The 26,084-nt window shown below is 42.8% G+C and overlaps 1 protein-coding gene across 5 annotated transcripts in view; it reads left to right on the forward strand.

Moving 5' to 3' along the window:
- ATP2B2 (ATPase plasma membrane Ca2+ transporting 2) overlaps positions 1–26,084 on the forward strand; it is a 402,969-nt gene that overhangs the window by 202,410 nt on the left and 174,475 nt on the right. For all 5 annotated transcript variants that reach the window (XM_064723726.1, XM_064723729.1, XM_064723730.1 and 2 more), the window contains exon 4: positions 25,402–25,889. In XM_064723726.1, coding sequence (XP_064579796.1) covers positions 25,691–25,889 — 199 coding nt within the window. In that variant the 5' untranslated portion in view covers positions 25,402–25,690. The remainder of the gene's footprint in view (positions 1–25,401; positions 25,890–26,084) is intronic.

The raw sequence follows: 26,084 nt of genomic DNA on the forward strand, positions 1-26,084 counted from the left end.
TTCAGGTGTTTACTTTGGAGGTTAGAACATTCCTGAACTAACTAAAGCTGCTAAATGATTAGAATTAGATGAAATATTTTAGTAAAACATAGAATGCATCACTATTCCTGCTTGTTATTGGAAGCAGGGATAGAGGAAAATAGATGACAATATTAATTTTTATAAAATGCAGCAGCATTTTTCAAGCTGCCATGCTTAATGTAGTCTAATTTTGCTTATCCTTGATTTTTGCATGGATTCACAGTGAATTTTTAGCTGAAATTCAAATGGTACTGAATGTCTGGATAGGGTGATATATTTGGAGTTGCAAATGCTTCTATGAATTTTATCACTTCTCTGGGAGGAATTAGCTGAAAAAGGATTCTTAAAAAGACTTTAAGGGTTCAAGTTGGATGTGAAATATTGGCAGCCAATCTGCCATTCATCAGTTTACCTGAGCTTTTTCCATCCCCTCCAGAGAGACAATTCATACTTTAAAAAAACCTTTCTGTGTGGGCAATTCTGTGAAACTGAATTCTGCCTGAAAATACCCCGAGTTGGTAAAGCATGGTTATGTAACCAGTATTGCATAATAATGCATTTAATGATATTCTAATAGGAGTTTACTTTTTTCACTGTTTCTTTGGGAGAAAAGGTTGCAGGGCTGTGACTAATTACCCTCCTTCTTTAAGGTCATCAGCTGTCCTCGTTTTCAAGGACATCCCTTGCTAACAGGGACAACCCTGGGATGTTGGAGGCTTTATTGAAAATGGGGCAATGTTCTAATTTCAGAGCAATCCCATGTCAGGCAGACATCTGAGCAGCTCCAGAGCTCACGTGGCTGCGAGGGCAGCACCAGCCCCAGCTCCTGCCCTGGCACACAGAGCAGCTGTCCCAGACACACACCAACCTTAGATGTAAAAAAAAAATATTAAAAATTGGGTTTTCTGTTCAGACACGTGTTCACTTTTTCCCTTCTGTAATCCCCCAGCCATGGGAATGGGTCAGCAAAATTGGGTTTGTTGCCCCATTCTACTTGAATGGAAAGACCAGGCAGCAAATGCTGGAGCATTGGGAGGGATTTTCACAGAGGCTGAAGCTAAATTTAAAGGAGGAACAGCTCTCTGCACTCTCTGTTCTCAGGCAGTTGTCAAAAGAGAAAAGTAGGTTTTGGAAGCGTTCAGATTTGTTTGACGACTTTGTTATCTCCGTGCTTGAACTCAGACTGTTTTATGTGTGCTTTTTTAAAAGAAGGAAGCCCTGGGATTATGTAAGGGGTTAGCCAAGTCCAGCACAGAGAGGGATGCAGCAGGGATGGAAGCCTGGTTGGAAATGTGTGTGAGGACATCTGTGACTGAGTGCATGGATCTCTGAAGGTTTCTGCTGAGGAGGAGATCACTGAGAGCTCAGTTCTGCCCTCTGGAACAGGAATGGCTGGGAGGCCCTTCCTGCATTTCACTGAGCTTCCCTGTGCTTGAGGAGACCTTGTGGAATGGTCTTGTATTGGAGTGAAAGTTTTTGAGTATTTTTAGCACGGAGACCTTAATAAACTAGAGGATTTTAATGGGAAATTGTTAAAATATAAAGTGCTTCAGTTTTCTCCAAATTTTAGGGAGTGATGGCTCCAAAGCCTTCATGGCATCTGGGACTTGTGCGTGTTGGGTTCCGGGGCAGTGATGGAGATGGAAAAGGCCCAATGGGGTATTTAAATCCCCAGTCCTCCCATGGGGCTGTAACCCAACGTGTGAGCTCAGTAGCAAAGTGCATGCATTTTTCAGGACACACATGGGAGACTTTACTTTCTGGGGTTTGGGGCTTTAAATGTTCCACAAACACACACACACACTGCTTGTCTTTGTGTTATAGTGACAACAGGTTTTGTAAATAAGCAATTCGAGTTACTGCAGCTGCATTTTGTAACAATATCCATACTTGGTGTCAATTTATCAGGAGCTGAATGAGCTTAAAAGAATGTAGTTTTTTATTTACAGCACTTACCTGGGTAAGTGACAGGTCTAGTGTCCCATTACTTCCCCTTCTGTCATTTTGCAGGATAGAATTTCATGCATCTGCCAGCTCAGATTCTCCTTTGCTGGAAAGATTTCACGTACTCCCACTTCTCATAATTAGAATAACGGTGCCAAATTTTCTCAAGGTTAAGAAAACTGCTGGAACCATAAAATAGAACATGAAGGAGCTGTAATTGCTTGGTTTTTAAAATGAAAATGTGAAATTCTAAAGAATGAGCACAGTTTTTGTGGGGATCAAGGGCAGTGTCATTTCTTAGCAGTTGCTGATCACTGTGGGCCCGGGTTTCAGCTGAGGTGAAGGAATGACTTTGCTCAAGTGTTGGACCTGATGCATGCCAGGAAAAGCATCTCTGCAACAATTTGTAAGCTATTTAACAGTGTAGAAATCAGCTGGGAAGTGTTTGCATTTTCTTCAGTAATTAAATAGGGGTCACTTCAGTGATAATGCATCGTGTGCACCGAGTCCTACAGCTCTCCTTGCTGCTAATGGGATTTGCAAGTGTTGCAAAATCCACATTCATCCAGCAGAAAGTGTGCTTCAGAGTGCCTCAGAAAGCTGTTCAGCCTTTATTTCTGACACTTGGGATGACTTCAAGTTGCCCAAGTTGGCTTTGCCTTTGGAAGAGCCCTGCTCTGAGCTTGCCTGCCCTCACTTCTTGTGAGCACCCAGGCTGGGTTTGGCCAGCAAGGTGTCAGTGCACAGCACACCAGAGTGCTCTGTTCCTGGGGAGCATGGCTATATAATGTAATATAATACATCTGGGGAGCAGAATGGGGATGCTTGTTTCTAACCCATGAGAAATGTGTGCTGCAGAGCAGTGCTGGCAGCTTTCCTTCCACCTGAATCCCAGGGTGAAGGCCTCTATCCATCCCACTCCCTCCCTGCCTTCTCCCTCGGGTTGCAGATATTTGGCAAAGCCTTAAATGCATCTCTTGCTCTTTAGCCACTTTGCTGACTCCTCCTTTCTCAGTTTTCCTGCTTGCCTGCCTCTCCTGACACAGCAGTGCCTCCACTGGGGCCATGGGCAGAGCTCCCCTCTCCACAGAGCTCATCTCAGGCTGCTGGGGCTGCTCCATCCCCGCTGCCCTGAGCCCCAGGGGATGCTGGAAGATGTTTCAGAGCTCGATTCAAATCCTCTCCCACACCAGGAGGTGCCACCACGTGTTACCTGTGCTGCCACCTGCCTCCCTGTTGCTCTTTCTGGGTGTGTGCTGGTTTGATTTTGGTTAAAGATCACTGCCACAGCCTTCATGCACAGGTTCTGTCTTTATTGATGCTGTGGCCCCACTGAAATGCTGATTATTTTAGTCCTTTGTTTTCCCACCACTGTACAGGACCCCTGCCCACCTCCCAGTGCACTTTTCCCCCAGCAAAGCCCCTCTGGATATGATTTGGCCTTTAGGTAATTGGTTGAGTTGTTAATTTCTGAATTCTGCTCTGATTTGCTTTTGTTTCTCAGTATATGCCTTTGCCAAAGCCTCACTCTTCAAATTGTGTTTATGAAACAAAGGCAGAAGTGATTAATAATCTGCCACTGTCTTGCTCTGATTCTAAATGGTCCTGTTCAGTTTTAGGCATTGCATTATTTTTTACAATGTAAAACTTCCAATAGAGCAGCATTTAATATTGCTCTAAGTATTTTTGGGAATTATGTAACTTGTTAAAGCAGGCAAACAATTTTTTCCCCCGATAATCAGAATTAATTCTTTTTAGCAAGGCTATCTTGATAGGGCTGTGAATGGAGATTTATGAATGTATCAAACTCCTTTGCTGATTTTTCAAGTCCCTTAATTCTGATACTTTGTGGATTGAAGGAAAACAAGTTTTAAAACAATCTCTTTTGTGTGGCTAATCCTATATATAAGAAATGTATTTAATCTGCATTTGCAACTTTTGACCTTGAGGTTCAAATATGTTCAGAAAATTCACTCTAGGATTAATGTTTTGATTAAATGGATGGCCTTCACTGTATGGAAACTTTTTTCCCCTCCTCCAGTGCTGGTTGTGAAGACTTATTCTTGATTCTGAAAATAAAATTCTTTTCCCAGGGACTTTGGCAAATTTCATCCCAACTCTTTGCTCTCAGCAGCTCTGGGTGAGTGGAGGTGTTGTGAGCTCAGGGAAAGCACAGGCAGGTGCACATTAACTGCTTTATCAGAGATACCTGAGCCAAGATTTGGGCATTGAACTCTTCAATAATTGTCAAAAATTGCCCTCTCCATTCCTTTTAACTTCCTTGCTCAGTGCTATTGCTTCTGGAGAGTCGTGCCCAGTCTGCCCAGTACAGGAGAGGTACTGGTGGTGACTGGGGGAGGGCAGAGCAGGGCACCAAGGTGGGAGCACGTGGCACACAGGGAGAGCCTTGGCAGTGTCAGTGTTCCTGGCTCAGGAGAAGAGCTGGATGTGCTTTTATTCCTTTCTTCACTTACCCCAGTGGAGGTCATAAAAGAAGGAAAATCCAGACTCGTCCCCGAGGTGCACAGCAAAAGGATTTGAGGTGAAAGCTGTAATTCCAGTGAGGGGAATTCTGGTCAAATATAAATAGCTTTCTCACCAGGAGGGTGTTCCAACATGGGAACAGTGGCCCAGACAGGGGTGGGAATCTCCATCCTTGGGGAGGCTCAAAGCTCAGCTGGGCATGACCCTGAGCAAGCTGTTCCACATTTGAAGTTGGCACTGAGTTGGGCTAGATGACCTTCAAAGCTCCTTTCCAATCTAAATCATCCTATGGTTTTCTTAGGAACATTGGGAATAAAACCAACCCCCAAACCAAAAGGGAGCTCTTTGATTTGAAGTCGGTTTTCCAAGCAGGAATGCAGGGAAGCCTGAGCCTGTGCTTTTGTGAGTCATGGATGACTTTTAGTGCGATGGGACCTCTGTGGGTGCTGTCCTGTGGAGTCACTGAGTCCTCTGGCAGTCCTGGAGCTCTGATTTGCAATGGCAGCTCGGGTTTAGCTGTTATTATGGGCTGTTACTGGCCGCTCTTCATGAGACTTTTACATCTTTCCATGATAGATTTGTGATCTGCTGCTTTAATTGATCTCAGCAAGTAGAATTCATACAGGTAAGACCAAAGTGCAGAAACTGGAGGAGTCAAAGCAGCACAGTCTTATTCTGCATTGGGAATTCAGAAAACATTACTGAAATTCTTCCATCTCAGACATTTTTATGCAGTTGCTTTCAACAGTGATAAATGACCTGCCCCAAATTTCTAGATGACTTTTCCATTTATGGTGTGAAATTATATAAAAAGTCAGGGTAATAAGGAAAAAATGTTAACTTAATCTTGACTGCTTGAGTCCATGTAGGGAGGTTTGACACTTGTTGCTGTGGGTGTTATTACAGTGGTTGCTAATTAATGTCTCTTGTTAAAGCACCTTTCCTGTGAGTGTCACCTTTCTTTGGGTGAGTTTTTCCTGCACCATAAAATAGTAAATAATGCATCTGATAATCATCTTGATAAAGGACTGCGTCTGAGGGGGAGATGTGAGTAAAGAGGAAAATGAGTTATGATAAAACATGCTCAATTAACACAAGGCGTCACTTCTGAAATGGAGGGTGGGCTCAGTGAGGTTACAGGGATGAAAACTGATTGGAAAATTCTACCCCATGTCTGGTTTAAAGGAAAATTCCTGGGGGAAAATGTCACCATCATTCTGTGGCCTTAGAGGTGTCCCTTTATCCCTGAGAGGGCTTGGGGGACAGGATGGGCAGGGAGGGCAGAGGCAGATCAGGGAGAGCAGAAGATGATCAGGGAGGGCAGAAGATGATCAGGGAGAGCAGAAGCAGATCAGGGAGGGCAGAAGATGATCAGGGAGAGAGAGGCAGATCAGGAAGGATAGAAGCAGATGAGCCAGCCCAGGTTGGGGTGGCTGCAGTGTCACCCCAAAAGATCTGATAATCAGGAGGGTTCTGCCCCCATCTTGGGGTATAGGGGGGAAAGAATGAAAAGAAATCATTGTGTACAAAGGCAGAGTGAGATAGTCCTGCAGAGAGAGGGTTTGCAACCATTATAGAATATAGTTGTTAAAGGGGATTCTAGCTGGATAAAGGCTGAAATATTTGAGTTGCATTTACAACAGTGTCTTCCCTTCCTGCAAAGTATCTGTGATGAACTGCGCTGGGGTTGCTCTTGCTCTGATAAAATGTTTTCTAACAAGGCACAGAATCCCAGGATCATTTAGGTTGGAAAATCCTCTGAGACCATCAAGTCCCTCACTGATCACCATTCTGTCAACCACACCATGATACCTAGAGCCACATCCAGGCTTTCCTTAAACATCTCTAGGGATGGTGACTCCACCACCTCCCTGGGCAGCCCCTTCCAATATCTAATCACCCTTTCTGTGAAGAAATTCCTCCTGAAGTCCTTCAGTGCTGCTCCTTTTCCTGCCACTGTGGTGTTTGCTAAGATACCTTTTGCAACAGTCTGTAAAAGCTGAAAAGCCTAAACCACTGCTGTTCCTGCTAGTTAAATGCTCTCATTTTGAATTTTGAGCCTTATTTGAAGGATTTCTGTAGTGTTGCTTTTCAATATTTTATTCTGATAGTGGATTTGCTGCTGCCTAAGTTGGACTAAACTTCCTATGCCTAATGTGTCAGATAATTTGTTACAGAATCTTGTTTACAAGGGATGTTTTCTTGATAAGAAGTTGCTGGTTAATGCAATGTTAAACAAAGTGTCTTGGAAGGTTCATTCTGGGAGGGAATTTTTAACAATTGCAGTCAGGTCCCTGTAAGAGGGAGGCACAGCTCCAAGGCTACAATCCAAAATGTCTAAATCCAAATTTATGCAACTCAAATAAGAATCTGGGGATAAGACACAGACCAGTTATGCTGAGTGAATTATTTAGGAAGGGATGGGAAATGAAAAGATGCTGGAGATAAGAGGTAGGAGTGGAGTTTGCAATGTCACCATCAGCAGGCACTGGGTGCATTAGAGGCAGATCAATGGTGGGGAGCAGCCCTGGCTCTGTGCAGCTCTCGTGTCTGACTGGATTCAGTCTGAGCCTTTGGCCTCAGAGTGCTCCTGCTGGGGCTGGAAGCTTTCCAGAGCCTTCTGATTGTTCCTGCCCTGGGTGTGCTGAGTGTGAGCCTGCACTGGGGCTTCTGCTCTGTTTTCTCCCAGAGAAATCTCCTGCCTGGGCTGGAGCTGAGACACAGCCAGAGCCGAGCTGCTGTGAGCTGCAGCGCTGCTCAAACCCAAAATGTGAATGTAGGGCACAGCAAAGTCATCTGGCTCTGAAGCCTGGTGTAAAAATACATCATCTTATCCTCTGCTGGAGAAGCAGAGGTCCTTCTCTCTTAAAGGAGAATTTATCAAAATGAACTATATTGGGTTAAATCCATTTTCTTTGAAGTTGATGGTAAAGCTTCGACTGATGTAAATGGGAGTAGAATTAGGCCAGCACTGATCACTTAGGGGAAATCAAAATCTAGGCTAGAGAAAAGGCAAAGATCAGCTCTGCACTGATACAGAAATAGTTCCTGTGTGCTGTGCCACTGGTGGCTCCTGTGTGGAGTTGGAGGGCTCATTTCTAGGGCAAATGTCACTGAAATCACTGCGCCAGGTCGGTGGTGGCACCGAGTCAGTGGTGGCATCAAGTCAGTGGTGGCATCAAGTCAGTGGTGGCACCGAGTCAGTGGTGACACCAAGTCATTGTTTCCCAGCTGTGGGATGCTGGTGTGGTGCAGCTCCAGCTGCACACAGCATTTCTCTCTGGGGACATTCTGCTCCCAGCCACAGCCACAGCTGTGGTGCCAGGCCTTGAGGAACCCTCTGCCACCACGAAAACCTCACTCTCTCTGTGACTTCCCTGACAACTTGTGAGTCAGGACAAGTCCTTCCAACTTTGGGATTTGTTGTGCTGAGGTACTGAAGAGTTTAAGTGCAAAGGCTCCTAAAGGCTTCAGCAAATGGATTTAGCACCAGCATTTCCCTTCTTCCTGTGCCATCTGTGCCAGCAGTGTTGGTCCCTGCAGGAGGATGCCACCTGCAAGCTGCCTGTCTGTTTTGCCCTGTGCTGGAAATAGCACTGCCAGCACAAAGAAATGTGTGGTTTTTGGTCGGTCTGATGGTGCTGAGGACTTGAGCTCCTTTTCAGCCACTGATTGCTCCTTTTCTTGTGTTTGGACAGGGAGGGCAGAAGCAGATCTGTTGTGGAGGAGCAGAAAGGGATCTCTCCCTGGAGTCAATGAGAACAGGCTGTTTATGAGGCTCTCTGGATCTGTGTGCTGGGCTGTCACCCTGCTGCATGAAATGTCTAACACAATAGCAACAGAGCTGTGCTCACAATGTGACTCTGGGGAGAAAACTCTGTCACAAGGAATGACAAATCCACCAGTGCTCCTTCTGCAATTAAAATGGCAACTTATCTCTGTGTGATCCGTGTTCCTTCCTCTCCAGCTGGTGAGCTGCTCCCAAAAGGAAAGGCTCCCATCTCTGGCTCCCCCGTGCATCCCTGGTTTGGTGTCTTTACACTGATGCAGCCCTGGGGAGGTTTTAATCAGAAGGGAATAAGTGCTTTGCCATTCCAGCACGGCTCCCTGGCTGCTCTGAGCTGCAGCTCAATTATATTAATCTGACTGCTCCCTGTTTAAGCATATCCTACATCTTGACTGACAGTGGGGTAAACAGATTCAGCAAATAAACTCTGCTGCCTGTGGCAGATCAGGTCAAGCAGAGCAGCAGCTGAACAGGAGCAAACACACACACAGAGCTTTGCCTGTGTCACTGCCTCCTGACTGGGGTGGAAATGCACAGCCTGGGCACACACAGGGCCACAGGAGTGCTCCCATGGTGCCTCAGCCTTTATGCTTTTCTATTTTCTCCATTTATTTGCACTCCTGTAGCTCTTTAGTGTGTAACTCCAAACCCCACACCCAGTGGCAGCTGCAGCTTTCCCATTTTGGGCACACACAGCAATTCCTCTCCAGGCCTGGCAATCAAGGACACCTCACTGCCTCAGGGCCAGAGATGGGAACAAAAGGGACTTGGGGGGAGCAAACTGGGGCTCAATGACTTCATTACCTGCAGCTGGAATTGGCAGATTAACCCCCAATATGCAAATGGACCAAACTTATAAAAGTATAAAAACCCATTATCCATTTTGGGTGTAGCCCAAAATGTACCTGCAGGCCCTTCAATAAATAGAACTGCTTTTTAAATTCCCTTAATTCTGTCTGGCCTCTGGTTTTAGGGGGCTCCAAAAAGGCCTCAGCCCCTCCAAATGAGGTGTACATGCTTTTTGCAGTCTCAGGGTGACACTGGACACTGCAGCTCCCAGGAAGAGTTAAAGAGGTTTAGATGGCAGCTCTGTGTTTTTCCTATCTGTTTTCCTCAAGGTCACTGGAGTTGCTGTTACAGGGATGGGAAGGGTCTGTTCCACTCCTCTATTTCCACAAATAATTTTTGACAGTGGGAATGTAAGTCTTTTTTAAAATGGCTGCGTTAGAACTTGGGAAGTTTTGTTCTTGCAAGAAGTGACAAAAAGCAAGATAAACATAAGGTGATTAAGGAACACATCTGAGGAAGTGTTTTCTGTTCATTTTCAAAGAAGGCAAAACAATAATCACAGGAGCATATGTGAACAAAAGTTGTCTTGATTTAAAATGCTAAAAAAACCTGCATTGATTTACATGGGGAGCACCAGATTGAGATGGGCTGAAGCAAGAGATGGGATCTTGTTTTTTTAATCCCCAACCTGGCAGAGTTGCTCACTGCCATCAGGAGTGGGCTGGATCTGCATTTTGTGATAGCATGTGGGTTAGGTGCATGCAAATCAGAGACGTGGGCTCTGCTTTGATCAGTTTTGCTTAATTTTCTGAGATAAGCTTGTATTTTTATTTTTTGGGGGTTGCAGTTAAGCATGTAAGGATTGACAATTCCCTTTTATTCTGGAGATTGTTGTGGGGGTGCTCTCTCTGTAAGATTTCTGATTATAACAGATTGGGAGATTGCTGAATGCTATTAGAGGCATGGTAATTTCAATTCTCTGATGTCTGAATTATTTCAGATGGGTTCACAAAACATGACAAAGAAACCCAAAGCTGTTGCAGGAGGTGTGAGTTTGCTTCTCTAGGAAATATGTAGGAGTTGATGGGTGTGAAAACCTTGGAAACAGCTGGATTTTGTCTTTTGTTTACTTGCACATTTCAGGTGTTATGTCAATGCAGAGGGTTTGATTCAAACAGATTAATCATGGAAATCCCGGTGTTTAAAACTTTTTTTAAAACTTGGTACACCTTGAATACAGCAAGACACGGATATGACCAATAATATTTCAGGTTAATAATATTGTGGTTAAGAACTTTAGTTGTTTTAGGCATGTTCAGCACTAGCCTGGACCTTTGGAGAATTTGGTAATTCCTCATTATCACTTCTACCTGTAGAGGGAGAGATTTAATTTTATTGGTCCATTGGATGCCTCCACATCTCTAATGCCAGAATTAATTTCTTTGGGAATCCTTCAGTGTGAAATATCTGTGGGCCTGGTGTCAGAGGAAAGGATGTGGCTTTCCAGCATATCTGGGATGGGTGACATGAATTGAAATGATCCAAACCATTTGGGTTTAGAAGTGGGAATCAAAGCAGTAACCAACTGAAGTCTTTGTAGGTGTTTATGTGTTGTCCCTGAAAGGGTTTTGAGCCCAACAAATGAATAAAGCAATGTCTCCTGGTACCAGATGGAGCCTAATAAATGGGAGCAGTCAGCTTGTCTTGGTGTTTTGGGGGGTATTTCTCCCAAGCATCTCAAGATACCTCAGCCAGAAATTCCCTTTTAGGCATCTATTGATACTCTGATAAGAAAAGAACACACAGGATAGGATTTCATTTTCAAATAATCACCTTATATTCAAAAGCCAGAACATTCTGTGTTGGATCACTTTTCGGGAGGTAAAAGCAACAGATCAAAATTTCTTTTTCAGAAACTTTATTTAGATTAAAAAAGGGTGAAAAAAACATGCTAAAATATGCTAAATTACTTCTGATCTCAGTATCCCTGGAGTAGCTCTTCTTACAAGAACAGTTGTTGCTTTTAGTTTTTTAATTTTCAGATCTGCTTGGAATTTGAAGTCACAGGTGTCATTCCTGGTGAATGCATAATTAACAGCACTTAAACTAATTGAAACAGAATGTTCTAATCTGGAATTGTTAATGGTGCTTGCTGGCTGAGGTGTTTGGGAGGAAGTCACTGCAGACTCCACTTGCAGACCCAGGCCTGGTTTCTTGAAAAGCAGTTGTGAAGTTTGCTGAAGGTTTTAGAATTTGGATGTTTCCAGTGCCTGTAGTCTTTTGACATGGAAAAAAATCTGTGGGAACATGGGAAATTTGGATTTGATCCCCTCTTAGTTCTGTTTAATTTGAGAATTGACAGAAACCTCAGCTGTCTAGACAATATTCTAATAATTAATCTGCAGAATTATTTTCACAGTTTTTTTGCTCACCAATAATTTTGTGGTGGTTTTGAGTAGTTTCTTACTTTACTTTCCCAAAGCAACTCATTATTTACCTTGCAGGATATATGCAGGATCAACAAATGAACTATTGCAGCTTAATTGCAATATGGTTATCCAGTACTCAGAACACTTAACTATTGAAATATGTGCATGAAGAAATGCAGATTGTCTCCATGCCACCACCATTCAAATGGGACCAATTAATCACCAATGTTTTTTGCAACAAATCTCTGCAAAGAGAAGAAAAAATGAACAAACAAACCTAACAACAATGAACCAAAAACCTTGAAGAAAAAAATACAAAAAATTAAAAAAAGAAACGAAAATTCCAGATTTTAATTTGAGTTGGCACCTGGTTTGTAGTTTGTGAGTAAATGGCGGTCGTGTTCCAAAATGGAAGATTTCATTCTGTCAGCCCCTCACAAAAATACCTGTTCAACTCAATTGTCTCTGCTTATCCCCATCACCGTGCTGAGGAGATGAGGAGGGAGCTGTTCCCAAAACAGACAAGTAATTTGCTGGAAACAGATTTTAGATCAACACATTTGATTACGAGGAGAAATCAAGCTGAGCTCGTGCACTTTGTGCAACACAGGTCTATGTTCTCTGCAAGAGCCATGGTTAAAATCAGCAAACAATCATGCTCTGTAGCAGCTGAGACATCCAGATGGTCTCAGTTTATCCCTCATTAAAACACACTTCAGTGTTCCAATCTTTAGATAAAGATAGGCCTCAATGGCTGTGGCAGGGCCCATCTCCTAAAGGAGAGGTCACAAGCATGGAGGCACTGACAGAGAATACATCCCACAGCAGCCCAGGGCCTGGGCTGTGTCCCAAGGTCATGGAATCAGCGAATCCAGAGTGATTTGGGTGGAAAGGGACATTAAAGATCATCTCATTCCACTCCTGCCATGGCAGGGACACCTTCCACTGCCCCAGGGTGCTCCAAGCCCCAGTGTCCTCTGCTGGTGTTCACAGGGGTCTGAGGATGAGGGAAGAGACGAGGATCTGACTCCATGTTTCAGAGGGCTGATTTATTATTTTATTATATATATTATACTAAAACTATGCCAAAAGAATAGAAGAAAGGATTTCATCAGAATGCTGGCTAAGAATAGAAAAAACAAGAAGAATTAATAACAAAAGCTTGTGTCTCAGACAGAGTCTGAGCCAGCTGACTGTGATTGGCCATTAATTAGAAACAACTGCATGAGACCAATCACAGATGCACCTGTTGCATCCTACAGCAACAGATAAACATTGTTTACATTTTGTTCTTGAGGCTTCTCAGCTTCTCAAGAGAAAAAAATCTTAAAGAAAAGATTTTTCAGAAAATATCATAGCTACAATGTCCAGCCTGGCCTTGGGCACTGCCAGGGATCCAGGGGCAGCCACAGCTGCTCTGGGCACCTGTGCCAGGGCCTGCCCACCCTCACAGGGGAGAATTCCTTCCTAAATCCAATCCAAATCTGCCTTTCTCCAGCTTAAGGCCATTTCCCCTTTGTCCTGTCCCTCCATGCCTTGTCCCCCATCCTCTCCAGCTCTCCTGGAGCCTCTTTAGGCACTGGAAGGGCTCTGAGCTCTCCCTGGAGCCTTCTCTGGGTTTTTCTGCAGCTCTGTGGTTCTGATGGAAGCCTTGGAGCTGACCTTCCTTGTGAGTGCAAGCAGCACTGCAGCAGGATGCTGAAAGGGACTGCACAACCCTCTGCTTTAATTCTGTTCCTACAGACCCAGAGAGGGTTGGAGCAGCTCTGTGCCTTCCCTTCTGCCCTTGCTGGGAGGAGGCAGCTGAGGAAGAGCAGCTGGAAGCATCTGATCCGTGTGTCAGATGGTCAGAGAGGGCCACGAGCCGCATCTCCAGCTTCCCATCTTTCTTCATTAGCTGGGCAATTAATGAGGACCCCAATTGTGCTGAAATTTGAGAAGCTGCTGAAGGGCTTTGCTGGACAGGACTCTGTGCATCCTGCAGCTAATTATGTCATTCATTAATCTGTTATCTCTTGATGAGGGTCACTGAGAAGGATTCAGAACCTACCTGGCATTTAAAGTATTTATTCCTTTTATATATTGGTAATTCTTCATTTCTGTGCTGCAGCCATGTGAAATCCTTACAGGGAGTTATATTAAGGGATTCTTAGAGAAAATTCCTGTTTCTTCCCTGTTCTCCTGGGTTTTTTCCCATATATGCAGATAACTAATGTAGCTTAAGAGATGCAGAGTAGGAAGATTAATCTCTCTTCCCCCTTGCAGCTCCTAAAGAAAGTTACAGCTTTATAGCTTCAAAAGAGAACATTTTATTTTTAAGTTGCTATTAATAGCACAGAAAATTAGAAGCTCATCATGGTTAGGATGAGATCCCGATTGAACTTGACAGGGAAGAAGATATTTAATAAAAGTACCAGGCATGATGATGGCTTTAAAATAAATCTGTGTGTTAATAGCTAAATTATGAGGCGATAATCTGCTGGTCTGCCTAAAAATGTGTTTGTAGGAGGATTTTTGGGATGACCCCGTAGCTAATGCATGGTTGTTGGTATGTCCTGTCCTACAGCTTGTATTTTTTGGCTAATTGTATGATTTTAAGGTTGGGCAGCAGCATTCTACATAGCTGTGATGGCTTTTTATCCATCAATTGATGTCTGCTGCTGTTTTATCAGCTTATTTTTCTGAGCCACCAGCTAGGATAATGTGCTTGAGGGAAAATTATACCCTACATCAGTGGTTTTGTTACAGCATGTTGTACATTATTGGTAATTTGAATGCACCCAGATAAAAATAGAAAGGTTAAGTCGTTTTCCAAATGTTGCTTCTGTGAAGCAGAAAGAGAGTAATGTCTGTACTCATGTACGTTTTTGAGGGAAGAATGGGGTTTTTTTTATTTTATTTTCCCTCTGCTAAAATTGATGCTTTCCCTCAAGCTGAACGCAGAGAACACTTGGCTTTGGGAATTTGTCTTCCCAAACTCTTATTTTATTTTATTTTATTTTATTTTATTTTATTTTATTTTATTTTATTTTATTTTATTTTATTTTATTTTTCCTGTTGGATGTTTAGGTTTAATGAGCCAGTTTTTAGCATTAATGTGCCAGCTCTGCCTGCATGTGCCTGTCCCCAGAGTGCCTTCCCGTGGGCCAGGTGGTGTGAGCTGGTGCCAGGGAGGGGAGCTGGAGGCCCACAGTGCCCAGTGCCCTCTGCAAGTGCCCCTGGCAGCTCCTGGGCAGGGCCCTCGCCCTCCTTCCTCCTGCTTGGGGGCTCTCAGATGTTCCTCATCCCCCTCAGATGCTGCTGGCATTTTGGTCAGGTATTTATGCAGGGCCTGGCTGTGATTCCTGTCAAATTGCACTTATTCATTTCTGGTCCAGAATGATTTCGTGACTGTCCGTGGATGACAATAACCTGGGCCAAAAAAAAAAAAAAGGTATTTTGATAGGTCTGCCTGATAGCCATCTCCTTGGAATCCTTTGTGCATGTCCTATTTAAAAGCTCTGCAGAACATCACTGTGTGTCTTTCAGCTAATGCCCACTGAGATTTAAAACCTCCTTTTTGGCTGCTCTCTTTCTCAGGAGTGACCTTGGCTGCCAGTTCCCATTGTACACCCGAGTCCTGCAGGGATGGATTTTTTTCCCTCTCCTCCTTTCACACAGATTTTTGTGGTGCAGATTCACCTCCCCAGCAGCCCTGCTCCTCTTGCCTCACAGGGCACGATCTTCTGAATCACAGGGGAGAAAATATGTTTATATTTGGTTTTCTTAGCAGTTAAAAATGCAAAGGGGGCTGTTGGGTTCCATCCTATCCCAGTGCTTCCCTTTCTTCTCCCCTGATTAAAGGGAATCAGAACCACCTGTGGTTTTCCTGGCAGGTGAGAGGAATCAGCCAGCTGGGGAGGGCTGGGGCCTCTTGGCTTTCATTTCAGCCAGGGACAGACGAGCTGGATGTTCTCTCTCCTGCACTCTCTGCAAAACTGCAAAGGAATTCTGCCCAAACCATCACTTCAGTTGCAATTCATTGTTCTGGCTTTTTGTTACCTGCGAGCTCGTGGCTGAGGATGTGGAGCTGGAGTTCAAAGCTGGCCAGGTTTGGATCTCTCTTAAGTAGCAAAGATGGGTTGGTTTATAAGAAAAAATTATAAAACTGTGACAGTAAAAAAAATTTTAGATTTTTTTTTTTAGCAAAAAATAACAGAATATGCTTGAAGCAAATTCATCTTTTGAAGGGAAAAAGCTTTTTTCTTCTACTCCATAACTTATCTTGCATAAGATGGAGCAAAGCTAAAAAGTTATTTTTCTTTACTTCTGATCCTTGCATAATGATGGTCTGAGAGTTCAGTGGCATGAAGGAACTTGAAGAGATGCCAACTTTTATAGGAGCTGAACTCTGCTCTGTGTACTGCTGGTGGTAAACTACTGGCAGTTTATTTTTAGCAGTTTATAACCTATTAAAGCTTGATTTTAAATTTGTTATACTTTCACCTGCTGCTTTTTTAATGCTGATAAATAGGTGAGGTGGGCTAGGAATGCTCTGTATTGTGCAGGCACACAGCAGGACAGGCTGGGATTATGCCCTTGGTTAACTAAAATGATTCCTGCCTTCAATTGTGCAGGTGGCAGCAAAAATCTTTCTGAGATGGTCCCTGTTAGTTATAATTTGGTCTCTCTATTCTCATTTTAGAGAACTGCATCCCATCCCAAGAATAAAATAGCTCACCCTTATGTAAGAATTTTTTAAAATTATTTTTGTAAGAAAAAGATGCAAAAGTTCTTTTCACGGTTAACAAAAAGAAAATGTAGATATATGTTCACAAAAGGAGATTATAGCCTGCAGTTTGCTTTTTCAGCCTTTATGGGAATAGTACAAGTGAAAAATGTGCCTCTTCCAATTCGACACACACACATATATATATATAAAAGAGGTAAAATATATATTTCTGTTCAGCAACTAAATACCTTTATATTGTTGGGGTTTTTTTAACAACCAAATTATTTGCTTTTATATTTTATTTTCTTCCTCTTTTATTTTTCTGCTTGCACTTATTTTGCATGGAAGCTCCATTTTCTGGATCTCATCAACAACCAATGGTGCTGCACTAAAAGCTTCAGTATTTGGCTTCATTTAATTAAGATTGTGATAAAATTCCTCAGATAGTGAAACCAAGGTGGCAGAAAAGAGGTCTGCAAATTCAGACTGGAGTTGATTTAGTTTGTTTAGGGAGGGTGGTTTTATCCTTCTTCTTTTTTGTTTTTTTTTATTCTTTTTTTTCCTTCTGGACCAGCTGTTTCTCATGATCTGCTTGATGCTCAGCATTTCACCTGCTGAGCAATCACACACCTGAAAAACAAGAGTAACTCCTGGAAAATTGGATTTTTCTGCTGTCAGTCTTGAAGGCTCTCGTAGATAGAAGACTTTATATGTATAACTCTGAAATTATGGCATTTTTGGTTAAACACAGCAATCTGATTCCATTTCTGTGCTCTCCTGGCTTTTGGCTAAAGGTCTGTTAGATCTGCTTAGATTTTCTTGACTTTTATAGACAGCAGCAGTCAGGCAGTCCTTTCCCTGCTAATGGCTGGGTGGTTTATGTGATGGATGCTGACAGAAGGACAGAGAGAACAGCAGAACAAGCCAGGGTTTGTTTTTCCTTTTTTTTTTTCTTTCTTTTCCTTTTTTTTTTTTTTTTTTCCCTTTTCCCTTAATGGTCTCCCTTGGGTTGTTATGTAGAAATTGGAGTTTCTTTCTCAGGGATATGAGTGTCAACACTGATCATGCTACAATAGCATGGATGTTAAAAGTGGAAAGGTGCTTTAACCTCCAGAGCTCAGATCATGACACAACAAAATTATTTTCTCTACAGCTGGCCAGTTATGGATTTCCCCAGGTTTTTATTCTCTCTGTTATCCTATAGATCCATATTTATGGAAAACATAATACCTGTCAACTTTTTAGTAAAAGCAATCCATCAAAATTCTATTTCACATTAATGAGTGCACTTCTGCTGCAATTCCTCATCCTTGTGCTCCTAAGAAGGCAGGAAAATGCTTCAATTTATCTCTAGTTTATTTAAAAAGTAATCAAGTCCAGGCCTCCTTTAAGTCTTTGAGTTTACTGTTATGACAAAATCCTGTCCAGGACTGGAAATATTTCAAGTCCCATTTCACAACTCTCAAACCAGTCATGGGTTGATGCAGCCCTCAAAGTAGAGCTGGGAGCACAGAGGAATCATGAAATGAAATTGCAGTTTATTGATTAAAAGCCTGATAGGTGCTTCAGATATACCTGAGATTATCTTCATTAATCTCAATTTTTAGGATGGCAAGTGCTGTAAAATATTGTTAGGAAATCTGAGGAAAAAATGTGAAAAGAGGTCAAGATGGATGTGACCAATCAGGAGAAATGGCAATTTCTACCAAAGTATTAAATATTTGGGTTAGTCTCAAGGTATGAAGATTAGAGAGGCCATTTAATTTTTTTATAATGAAATAATTAGTAATAGACTAAAAAAAGTAATAATTAGGACCCAAACTCAGAGACTGAACAAAAGCCAAAATATTTTAGGTGGGATGGAGCAGGAAAAGGTTAGAATGGAATTTTAGGTTGGAAAGAGCTCGAAAATCTATTTCTTTTAAGATGTTCTGGAGAATTTTCTGATTAAATGAGCTATAATTAGGTATTTTAGACACACAGACTCCTGGAACTCCCTGAAATTGTGTGCACTGAGCTGATAATCAGCTAAAGGTCACATGGTAACTCAAATTCTAGACTTGAGAAATCTGGTAGTCTGTGAAACCCACAGATGAAGGACAGATGTAGAATGCCTCATCTTTTTAGTGTTCATGTGCCAATAATTAGCTTTTAGTGAAGCAAAGTAAAGATCTGAATTTTAGCCCGGTGAGTTTGGGCTCCTCTTTTATGGATTTTTTTATCCTTGTTCCCTGGGTCTGAAACAGTAATGACTGGACAGAGCTATAATTTTGGGGGAGAAAAGAAAGGCACCTCATCCCAAGGAAGAAATTTTCAGTGTTTTCCCTGGAGATGATGGTGAGGAGCTGCTCCCCAACACCCCTCTGTCATATAGCATCATTATAGTACATCTTTTGGGTATTTCTGCTACAAAAAAGGCTTCCCCCCACTCTGGAAATGATGCAGGAATCTGTGCTGGGAAATGCTCCTTACCTGATCACCTACTGCTTTTAGAGCATTTAATTTAGATTTTTTTCCCCACATCTGCTTTATTTAATGCTTTCTGAAGTCTGAATATCCCTAAGTTTTTTTTCCCAGCTGTGTTTTTGATTAAATTGATAACACAGTTTGGAAGTTGGCACTCCTTGCAACAACTGTGCTGCATAAAATCAATTCTACATGAAAACGTGTAGAATGAAAATTTTCTGAAGTTTATAGAGGTGCAGAATGGGTCTTTTCAGTGCCAGAAACACAACCCCAAAGAGTGGGAATATGTGGCGTGTAGGAAGGCAGTGAATTATAGAAACCCCAAACCTTTTGCAGTGGGGAGCTGGAGCCTGAAAAGAATAAATGGCTGATGGAAAATAACCTTTCATTTCAGCACTGGAAGCAAAACATCATAAAATCATGTTAGCACCAGCAGAGCATGAGAGAGAGTTTTGAAAACTGATGGTTGGGGCAGCCTTTAGTGGGAAAATCTCATTTTCAGGGCAGATCCCACCTCTGCAGGCAGAGAGGGAGGCTCTGGCACCAGGGGAGGAAGGATTTCATCTGCAGGAGCTGCTGCAGTCCCCCAGAAGTCACTGATGGAGTCATTTTGTTATTTAATGGGCCTGAATTGATTCCCTTAAAGCAGTTTTGTTGCTGTCAGGAGTTCATTTGGCTTTGCTGGAGCCATTTCCACGAGGAGCAGAGGAAAGGCTTGGGATCAGATGGAGCTGAATAGCTGTGCACTGCAGCAGGGGCTGCAGGGACTTTAATTCACAGCCCTCATTTCAATTCCCCTCATTACAACGTGGAAAAGAGAGAAATCAGCCCATTTGTGCAAGATTCTGTTTGGTAGAAGTCCTAGGTAAATATGCTTATTTTAGAGCTGAAATTAATGATAGTTTGTGTCTCTTTAATAAAAAGTTCTCTTGTGACAAGGCTTTTGTTGCCTTCAAATATCCAACAGGGTATACAGGAGGCATGGAATCCTTTTTATTTATCCTAACTGATAATGAAACTGGTACTGACTGGAGGCTCAGGTTCATGCTGAAAGGCTGGAACAGCTGTTAAGGGATTGTAACAGGCAGTTGCCTGTGTTTTTTTCTTTTTTTTTAATGCTTTCATTTTGCAATATTTTTTAAAATACTACTTTAACTTAATTGTCTTAATGTCATCCCATTATCAGGGGAAATATATTTCTCTCTGGAAACAACAAGTGAATGAATGTCTCATCTGTGAGTGCTCATGAATGAAAGAGCACAGAATCACAGACTGGTTTGGGTTGGAAATGACCCTCATGACCATTTTATTCCAGACCTTTCCATGGGCAGGAACACCTTCCACTATCCCAGGTTGCTCCAAGCCCTGTCCAGCCTGGCCTTGGACGCTTCCAGGAATCCAGGGGCAGCCACAGCTTCCTTATAGATGGAGAGATTAACTTAAATCAACTTGAAATTCATGAGGAAACGGAGGCATGAAGTCAGGAATATTTTCAGAGAACACTTCAGTGACAAAGTTCAGTTTCTCTTTTTTTATCTGCTCTTGGCTTCCTGGCATTAAACGAAAATTTCACACTTTGTGAGGTGCCAACCAGCTTTTATTCAGATGGTGTTTTTCCTTAGCTCCTTCTGCATCTTGTGCATTGCTGATAATTGAACTTCAAAGTCAGTGTGGTTGAAATTTTTTTTTCTTTTAAGAGAGTGTGAGTTTAGGCAGTGCTGGGTACATTTAATCAGCTTTTTTGGCTGCTGGATAGAGAATCCTTTCCTCATTCTGCTCCATGAAGATTGTGTTCCCAAATGGACGGGCATTTTGGATTTGCCATGCTAAGATGCCACACCTGATTTATTTCACATATCTGCAGGCCTCCACAGAGCAGGTTTTGGCTTTCCTTCTCAACTCTTTTCCCTTTGCAGAGGTCAGCTGTGAGGTTTGCATCCTCTGCTGCTCCCAGGAACTGTGGTCTCAAAATCTCTCAGATGATTTTGCTCAGATTCAAGGGAAAATTCTCTTAAATCCGCTTCCAGTCCTGCTTTATTAAGGTTTTGGTTATGAATTAAACCCACTGAAGCCCACCATGGATAGAGCAGTGAAAGCAGCACCCAGAGCATGAAATCCAGCTCACTTTATTTATTTATTGGGTCATTAGCATGTTAGATAATTTTGATTGAAAAATGTGGCAGGATCAGTGAATACAGAAGAATCTGATTGTGCACCCACTAAAATGTGTATTTCATCCCTTACTTGTCTATAGGGCTCAGCTGGAATTTTATCTCCTGCCCAATAAAGTCCAAGTGGGGCAGAAATGCTCCCCATGGAGGGGTGGGAACTGCTAATTCCCTGAGTTGAATTCAGTTTAATTCCTGGAGCAGCAGCTGTGTGTGCCACCTTCCAGCTGCACGAGGAGTGAGAGGGAATCACCCTTTCACCTGGAATTCAAACAGCTCCTCACAGCAAACTCTGAAATCAGGCTTGCCAGAATTTTAGAGAAAACAGTAAAATTAAAAATATATCCTTTTTTTTTTTTTTTTTTGACTCATGGTGAATCCATTATTTGTCCAGGCCTTTAGGACAGTGAAATGCAACCCTTGGGATTCTGCTCTGGTGAAATCTGGTTCATTAAGTCGCTGTTAACTTTCCTGCCAGTAGAAGCCTGAATGAAATCAGATGTCAGAATACTTGGGGATGATATCTACATTCTAACACACTGTGAAAATATTTACAAGCTTCCAAGATGAGACTTTTCCTGATTAGGGAAATCAAAGAATAGTTTTCCCAGCAGGCCTGCAGTTAGCTCATCCAAATTGCTTCTGTTTTAATTGGCATGCATTTCCTCTAAGCAGCTAGGAGATTAAAAATATTTGACTTGGGCTCTACAGGACTGGAAGCCTCTTCCCCCAGACACAGCAACTCTGGAAAAAAAAAGAAAAAAAACCAAACTAAACAGCCAGCTCAAGTTTATATTGCATTTGTACAACAAAAATCTGTCTTTGACAAGATTTCAGACCAAGGGACAGACTGATATTCTGACTTTTAAATGAGGAAAATAAGGATGGTGTTTTTTTGTTTTTTTGGTTTTTTTTACTCAGGTGTTTTGTGTGTGAAGTCTTTTATTACCCGAGTTGTATCTAAGTGGGCTGGGATTTTATCTCTGCTCCACAGCAATCTGTTGTTTACAAACTGCACTTTGGGACTTCTTTTACTCAGTTTTCTACTTTCAGAAGCATTGGGAAGAATAAGTAAAGCCAAATAACCTTCATTAAAAGTGACTGCTTTAGTCTGGGAAAACCAACTACTGTTGTGTGTGGAATTAATTTACTGGAGTTTTTATTTCTCTTTTGTTGAACATGTCTGAGTAGGGACGTTTTCCCTAGAAGTTCTTCTCACAGGGAATGATGAGATCAAATCTGGAGGATTTGGAGGAGGTTCCTTGTTCTAGGATGGTGTGGAAAGCAAACCCTGTGCTCTCAGGGCTTGGGGACGGTGCCTCTTTATGTTCCAGGAAGGTTTTGGTTATGGATTAAACCTCACTGAAGCCCACCATGGATAGAGCAGTGAAAGCAGCAGCCAGATCATGAAATCCAGCTCACTTTATTTATTAGGTCATTAGGATATTAGATAATTTTGATTGAAAAATATGCCAATATCACCTCCTTGAATCAGAATTTCTTGGTAGTTCACTTAGAACATCTTGAAAACATCAATATGTAGAACATCTTGAAAATATCAATATTGTGAGGATTTTTGTAAAATAGTCCCTTCCCTCACCTCCACCCCCCCAAAACCCCAGCAAACACAAAACCTCCCACCCAAACCCAGTGTAATAATGGGATTTCTTGTGGATGAGACTCCTAATTTCCTCATTTGTGGTAACTGGATGTGTTTTGGAGATGCAAAGCCCCGTGATGGGAATATTGCCACGTTCCAGCTACAACTTTTCTATTCCTCAGCTTTTGGTGAAGAAATATTCAACATTCACCACTATTCAATATTCACCATTAGGAGGGGTGAGGTGGTGGTGTGTCAGTCCTGCCAGCCTGGTGAGGAGCCTGGGCTTTGGCTAGGAGAGATTTTGGATGGGATGGAGCCTGAGGATCCTGTTCCAGGGGATTAGGGAGCTGCTGAGCAGGGAATAATGTCAGTCACGCTCAGGGCCTGCTGTGTTTCTCCATCTGCCCCTCAGAACCATGAGGTGGTGTTTCCCTGGTGGCACAGCATTAGGTGAGTCATGAGCAGCACAGACTGCCAGAGATTTGGTTTTGGAGCTCTGAAGGAAGTGTAAACTTCATATTTGTTGTTTATTGGTTAATATTTAATTGGAGGCGAAATTAAAAATTAAGCAGGCAAATGAGTCATGCTGAAAAGCAGCAGCACTGTCTTGTCAGCGCTGTGGCTGACAAATGACAATGAATTTCTAAGAATGGAAGAAAAGAAATTAATTTATAGCACAGGGAGCCTAAAGAGATGCTTTGATTGAGAGGAGTGGACACATCCCACAGAATGATCACAGAGAAAATGTATTCGATTCTGTGTTTAGTAGCCTTTGCATCAGAAATGAAATTGGTAGATGGTTCTCTTCAGAAAACACTCAAAATTGTCTTTTCTCTGTGGTGTTATGGAACAGTTTAAGAACAATGTTGTTATTTTGGAGCAACGTTTAAAAGGATTTTTTTTTTTATTAGAGCAATGTTTTTTCCATCTTCTTTTCTCTTAAAATCATGGCTGTTTGAGATGCCCAGCTTTCAAAGCCCTGAACTGCACTTAAGAACAGATTTTATTTATTTTTTTTTAACCACTGGAAGTAAAGAGCAGCCTGTTATTTCAGCTATTTGTTATCATCACTGCAGCCTTTCTGACAATCAGATCTCAATCTGCATTCTGCTGTGGCTGGCAGCAGGCAGAGCCGGGGATGCTGCTGGTGGGGAGGAGGAGCCCTGTGCTGCCTCCTGGGATGAAGCCTGTTTCACTGGGCATCTGTGACATTTCTGGCCTGCAATTTTTTCCCCAAATAATGCTGCAGGCTGATGCTATTTCTGTTCGGAATTCTGATCCATCCTGTTTACAAAGAGACAAAGCAGGAGTGTGAGTAAGGCCTTTTCTTCCTGCTGGGTATAGGGGAGTACCTGGGGATGGGTTGAGGCTGAGCAGTGCCCAGGATGCAGCAATGGAGAGCAGAGTGTGGTTCACCATCTCCTGCTTGGCAAATAAAAACCCTTTTTAATTGCTACTTCAAATTTCTCTTTGTTGTTTCAGCACAAAAACCATTTTGTGCTGAAATTCTCATCTCATGAATGTGGAAAGCGATACGTGAAGTTGAGGGTGGCAGAAGTTCTTAGCACTAGAAGATACATCAGTAAATAGGATGGGTGGAAGAAATGTGTAGCAGTTGGCTGGTATTTGAATTTTGGGCTGTGATATCATAGTGAAACTTGAATTTCCTTTTTGGTTTTTTTTGTTTAACTTTTTCCTCCACAGAAATCAAAGGAATGTTGAGGTTTGCAGCTGTAAAGGAGAGGGCTGGTAGAGGTTCAGTTTTGTTAATTGAGCAAGGTAACTCCAAATTAGTGCTCACACAGGCCTGATCTTTGTCACTGCAGAGCAACGGCAACGTCCTTAGAGAGTGGAAATAGCAAACCCTACGTGTTACGTCAGCTGTAGCTGGGTGGGAGATTAAAATTATTGCACAAATATAAACCCGGGACTTGAAAGGCACTGGGCTCCTCTTGATGTGCTTTATCTGGGCATTTATATATCATTTCCACTGGGGAATGCTGTGCCTAGAAAGTTCAATGTGTGACCTTTGCTTGTGACAGGTTGGTCAGTTATTAGGCTGCTGGGGTGCCCTTTGAAAGATCTTTTTTATTATGAAAACGATTCTGAGACCTCTAGATTAGACAGTGCACTCGCACTAACCCGCTTGAGGCAAAAAAGAAACCTTTAATCTCTGTTAAAACTCTGCGTGCCAAATATAATAGCTGGTTTCAGCAGTATTTAAACCAACTTCATTAGAATATGGGAAGGGGAAACAGGTTTTAAAGGCTGGCTTTAGCAAGTAATCAACTGTCTCCCAGATGGGACTCGTTCAACACTGCACATAAAAAAGAGAATAAAACAAAGGGAAAAAGAAGGAAAAAGGGAGAGCCCAGCAGCATCCTCTGTGTGTGTGTGTGGTGACTGGGCTCGGGGGAAAGGGCTCCTCATACAGAGCTCTGCCTCTTCCAACCCAGCCATCCCATTGCATCCACGCTGTGCTCGCTTGCACAGAAGGCAAGGCTGTAAGATGTAATGTATTTAAATATATTCTGCATTTCTGATGGTGGCTCTATAGTCTTCCCCCAAGTTTCACCGCTTTTGTGCTAAAAACCAGTTTTGTTTTAACCCATAATGAAAATTGGTAGGGTTTAACCCGTTGTTAAGCTCAGAGCCTTATCAGGGAGCCTTTGTTGTGCTCGGAGGACAGCCCGGGGTGGCTGTATGGAGCGGAGCACGTACTGGGGGTGCATCCTGCACGCCGGGCTAATCGCTCACTAATTAATATTCATGACTCATCTCATTTAGCGGCTGCTCTTTGGACTCGAGCAGCGCTGCTATTGGTGCTTGAGCCGTGGAGAGCTTTATCTAAGGCAGAGCCGGTGTTGTCTTGGGTGGATGCTGCCCACCAGCAGCACCTCCAGGACACCCCACCGTGGTGCTGCGCAGCTCCTCTGGGATGCCACCACCCGTCTGACACCATCCCCCTTGTAATGAGTCCTTTCTGCTTCTTCCCAAAGGTCCAGAGGAAGAAATGACCATGTAGATTCCACAGCTTGGGTGCAGCATAATGGGAAATGGTGAATGGAGTGGAGCTGGTCTGCAGCCTTGAGAGCAGCCGTTCTGTGACCTCCAGCCTGTCAGGGACACCCTCCACGCCAGGGGCATCCTCCACGTCGCTCGCCGGACACACGCGGGATTCTTTTTAATTTCTCCGATTTGGAATTCGAGGTTCCTCTCCTCCAGTTTTTAAAACAGTTTTAAGATTGTATCCAACTACAACGAGTGGAGCAATATAAACCAGCCACGATGGGTGACATGACAAATAGCGATTTTTATTCCAAGAACCAAAGAAATGAGGCCAACCATGCAGGAGAGTTTGGGTGCACACTGCAGGAACTGCGCTCCCTCATGGAACTCCGAGGGACAGAAGCAGTAGTAAAAATTAAAGAGACTTATGGGGAAACAGAGGGGCTCTGCAGACATCTGAAGACATCACCAACAGAAGGTAAGCACTTACCATTTCAGTTGAATTAAAGGAATCTGTATAAATGCTCTCCAGACAGTGAAAAAAGAGGTTTTGATTCCTATCTGAACAGAATTCTCATGATGCTGCCATTATTTCCAACAATAACTAAACAAGAGTCCTCTAAAAAGGAAGGTAAACCAGTCCACCTATAGAGGGTGAAAGGAGTGCTTCTTG

Source organism: Zonotrichia leucophrys, chromosome 12 (assembly GCF_028769735.1).
Source record: "Zonotrichia leucophrys gambelii isolate GWCS_2022_RI chromosome 12, RI_Zleu_2.0, whole genome shotgun sequence".
NCBI lineage: Eukaryota > Metazoa > Chordata > Aves > Passeriformes > Passerellidae > Zonotrichia > Zonotrichia leucophrys.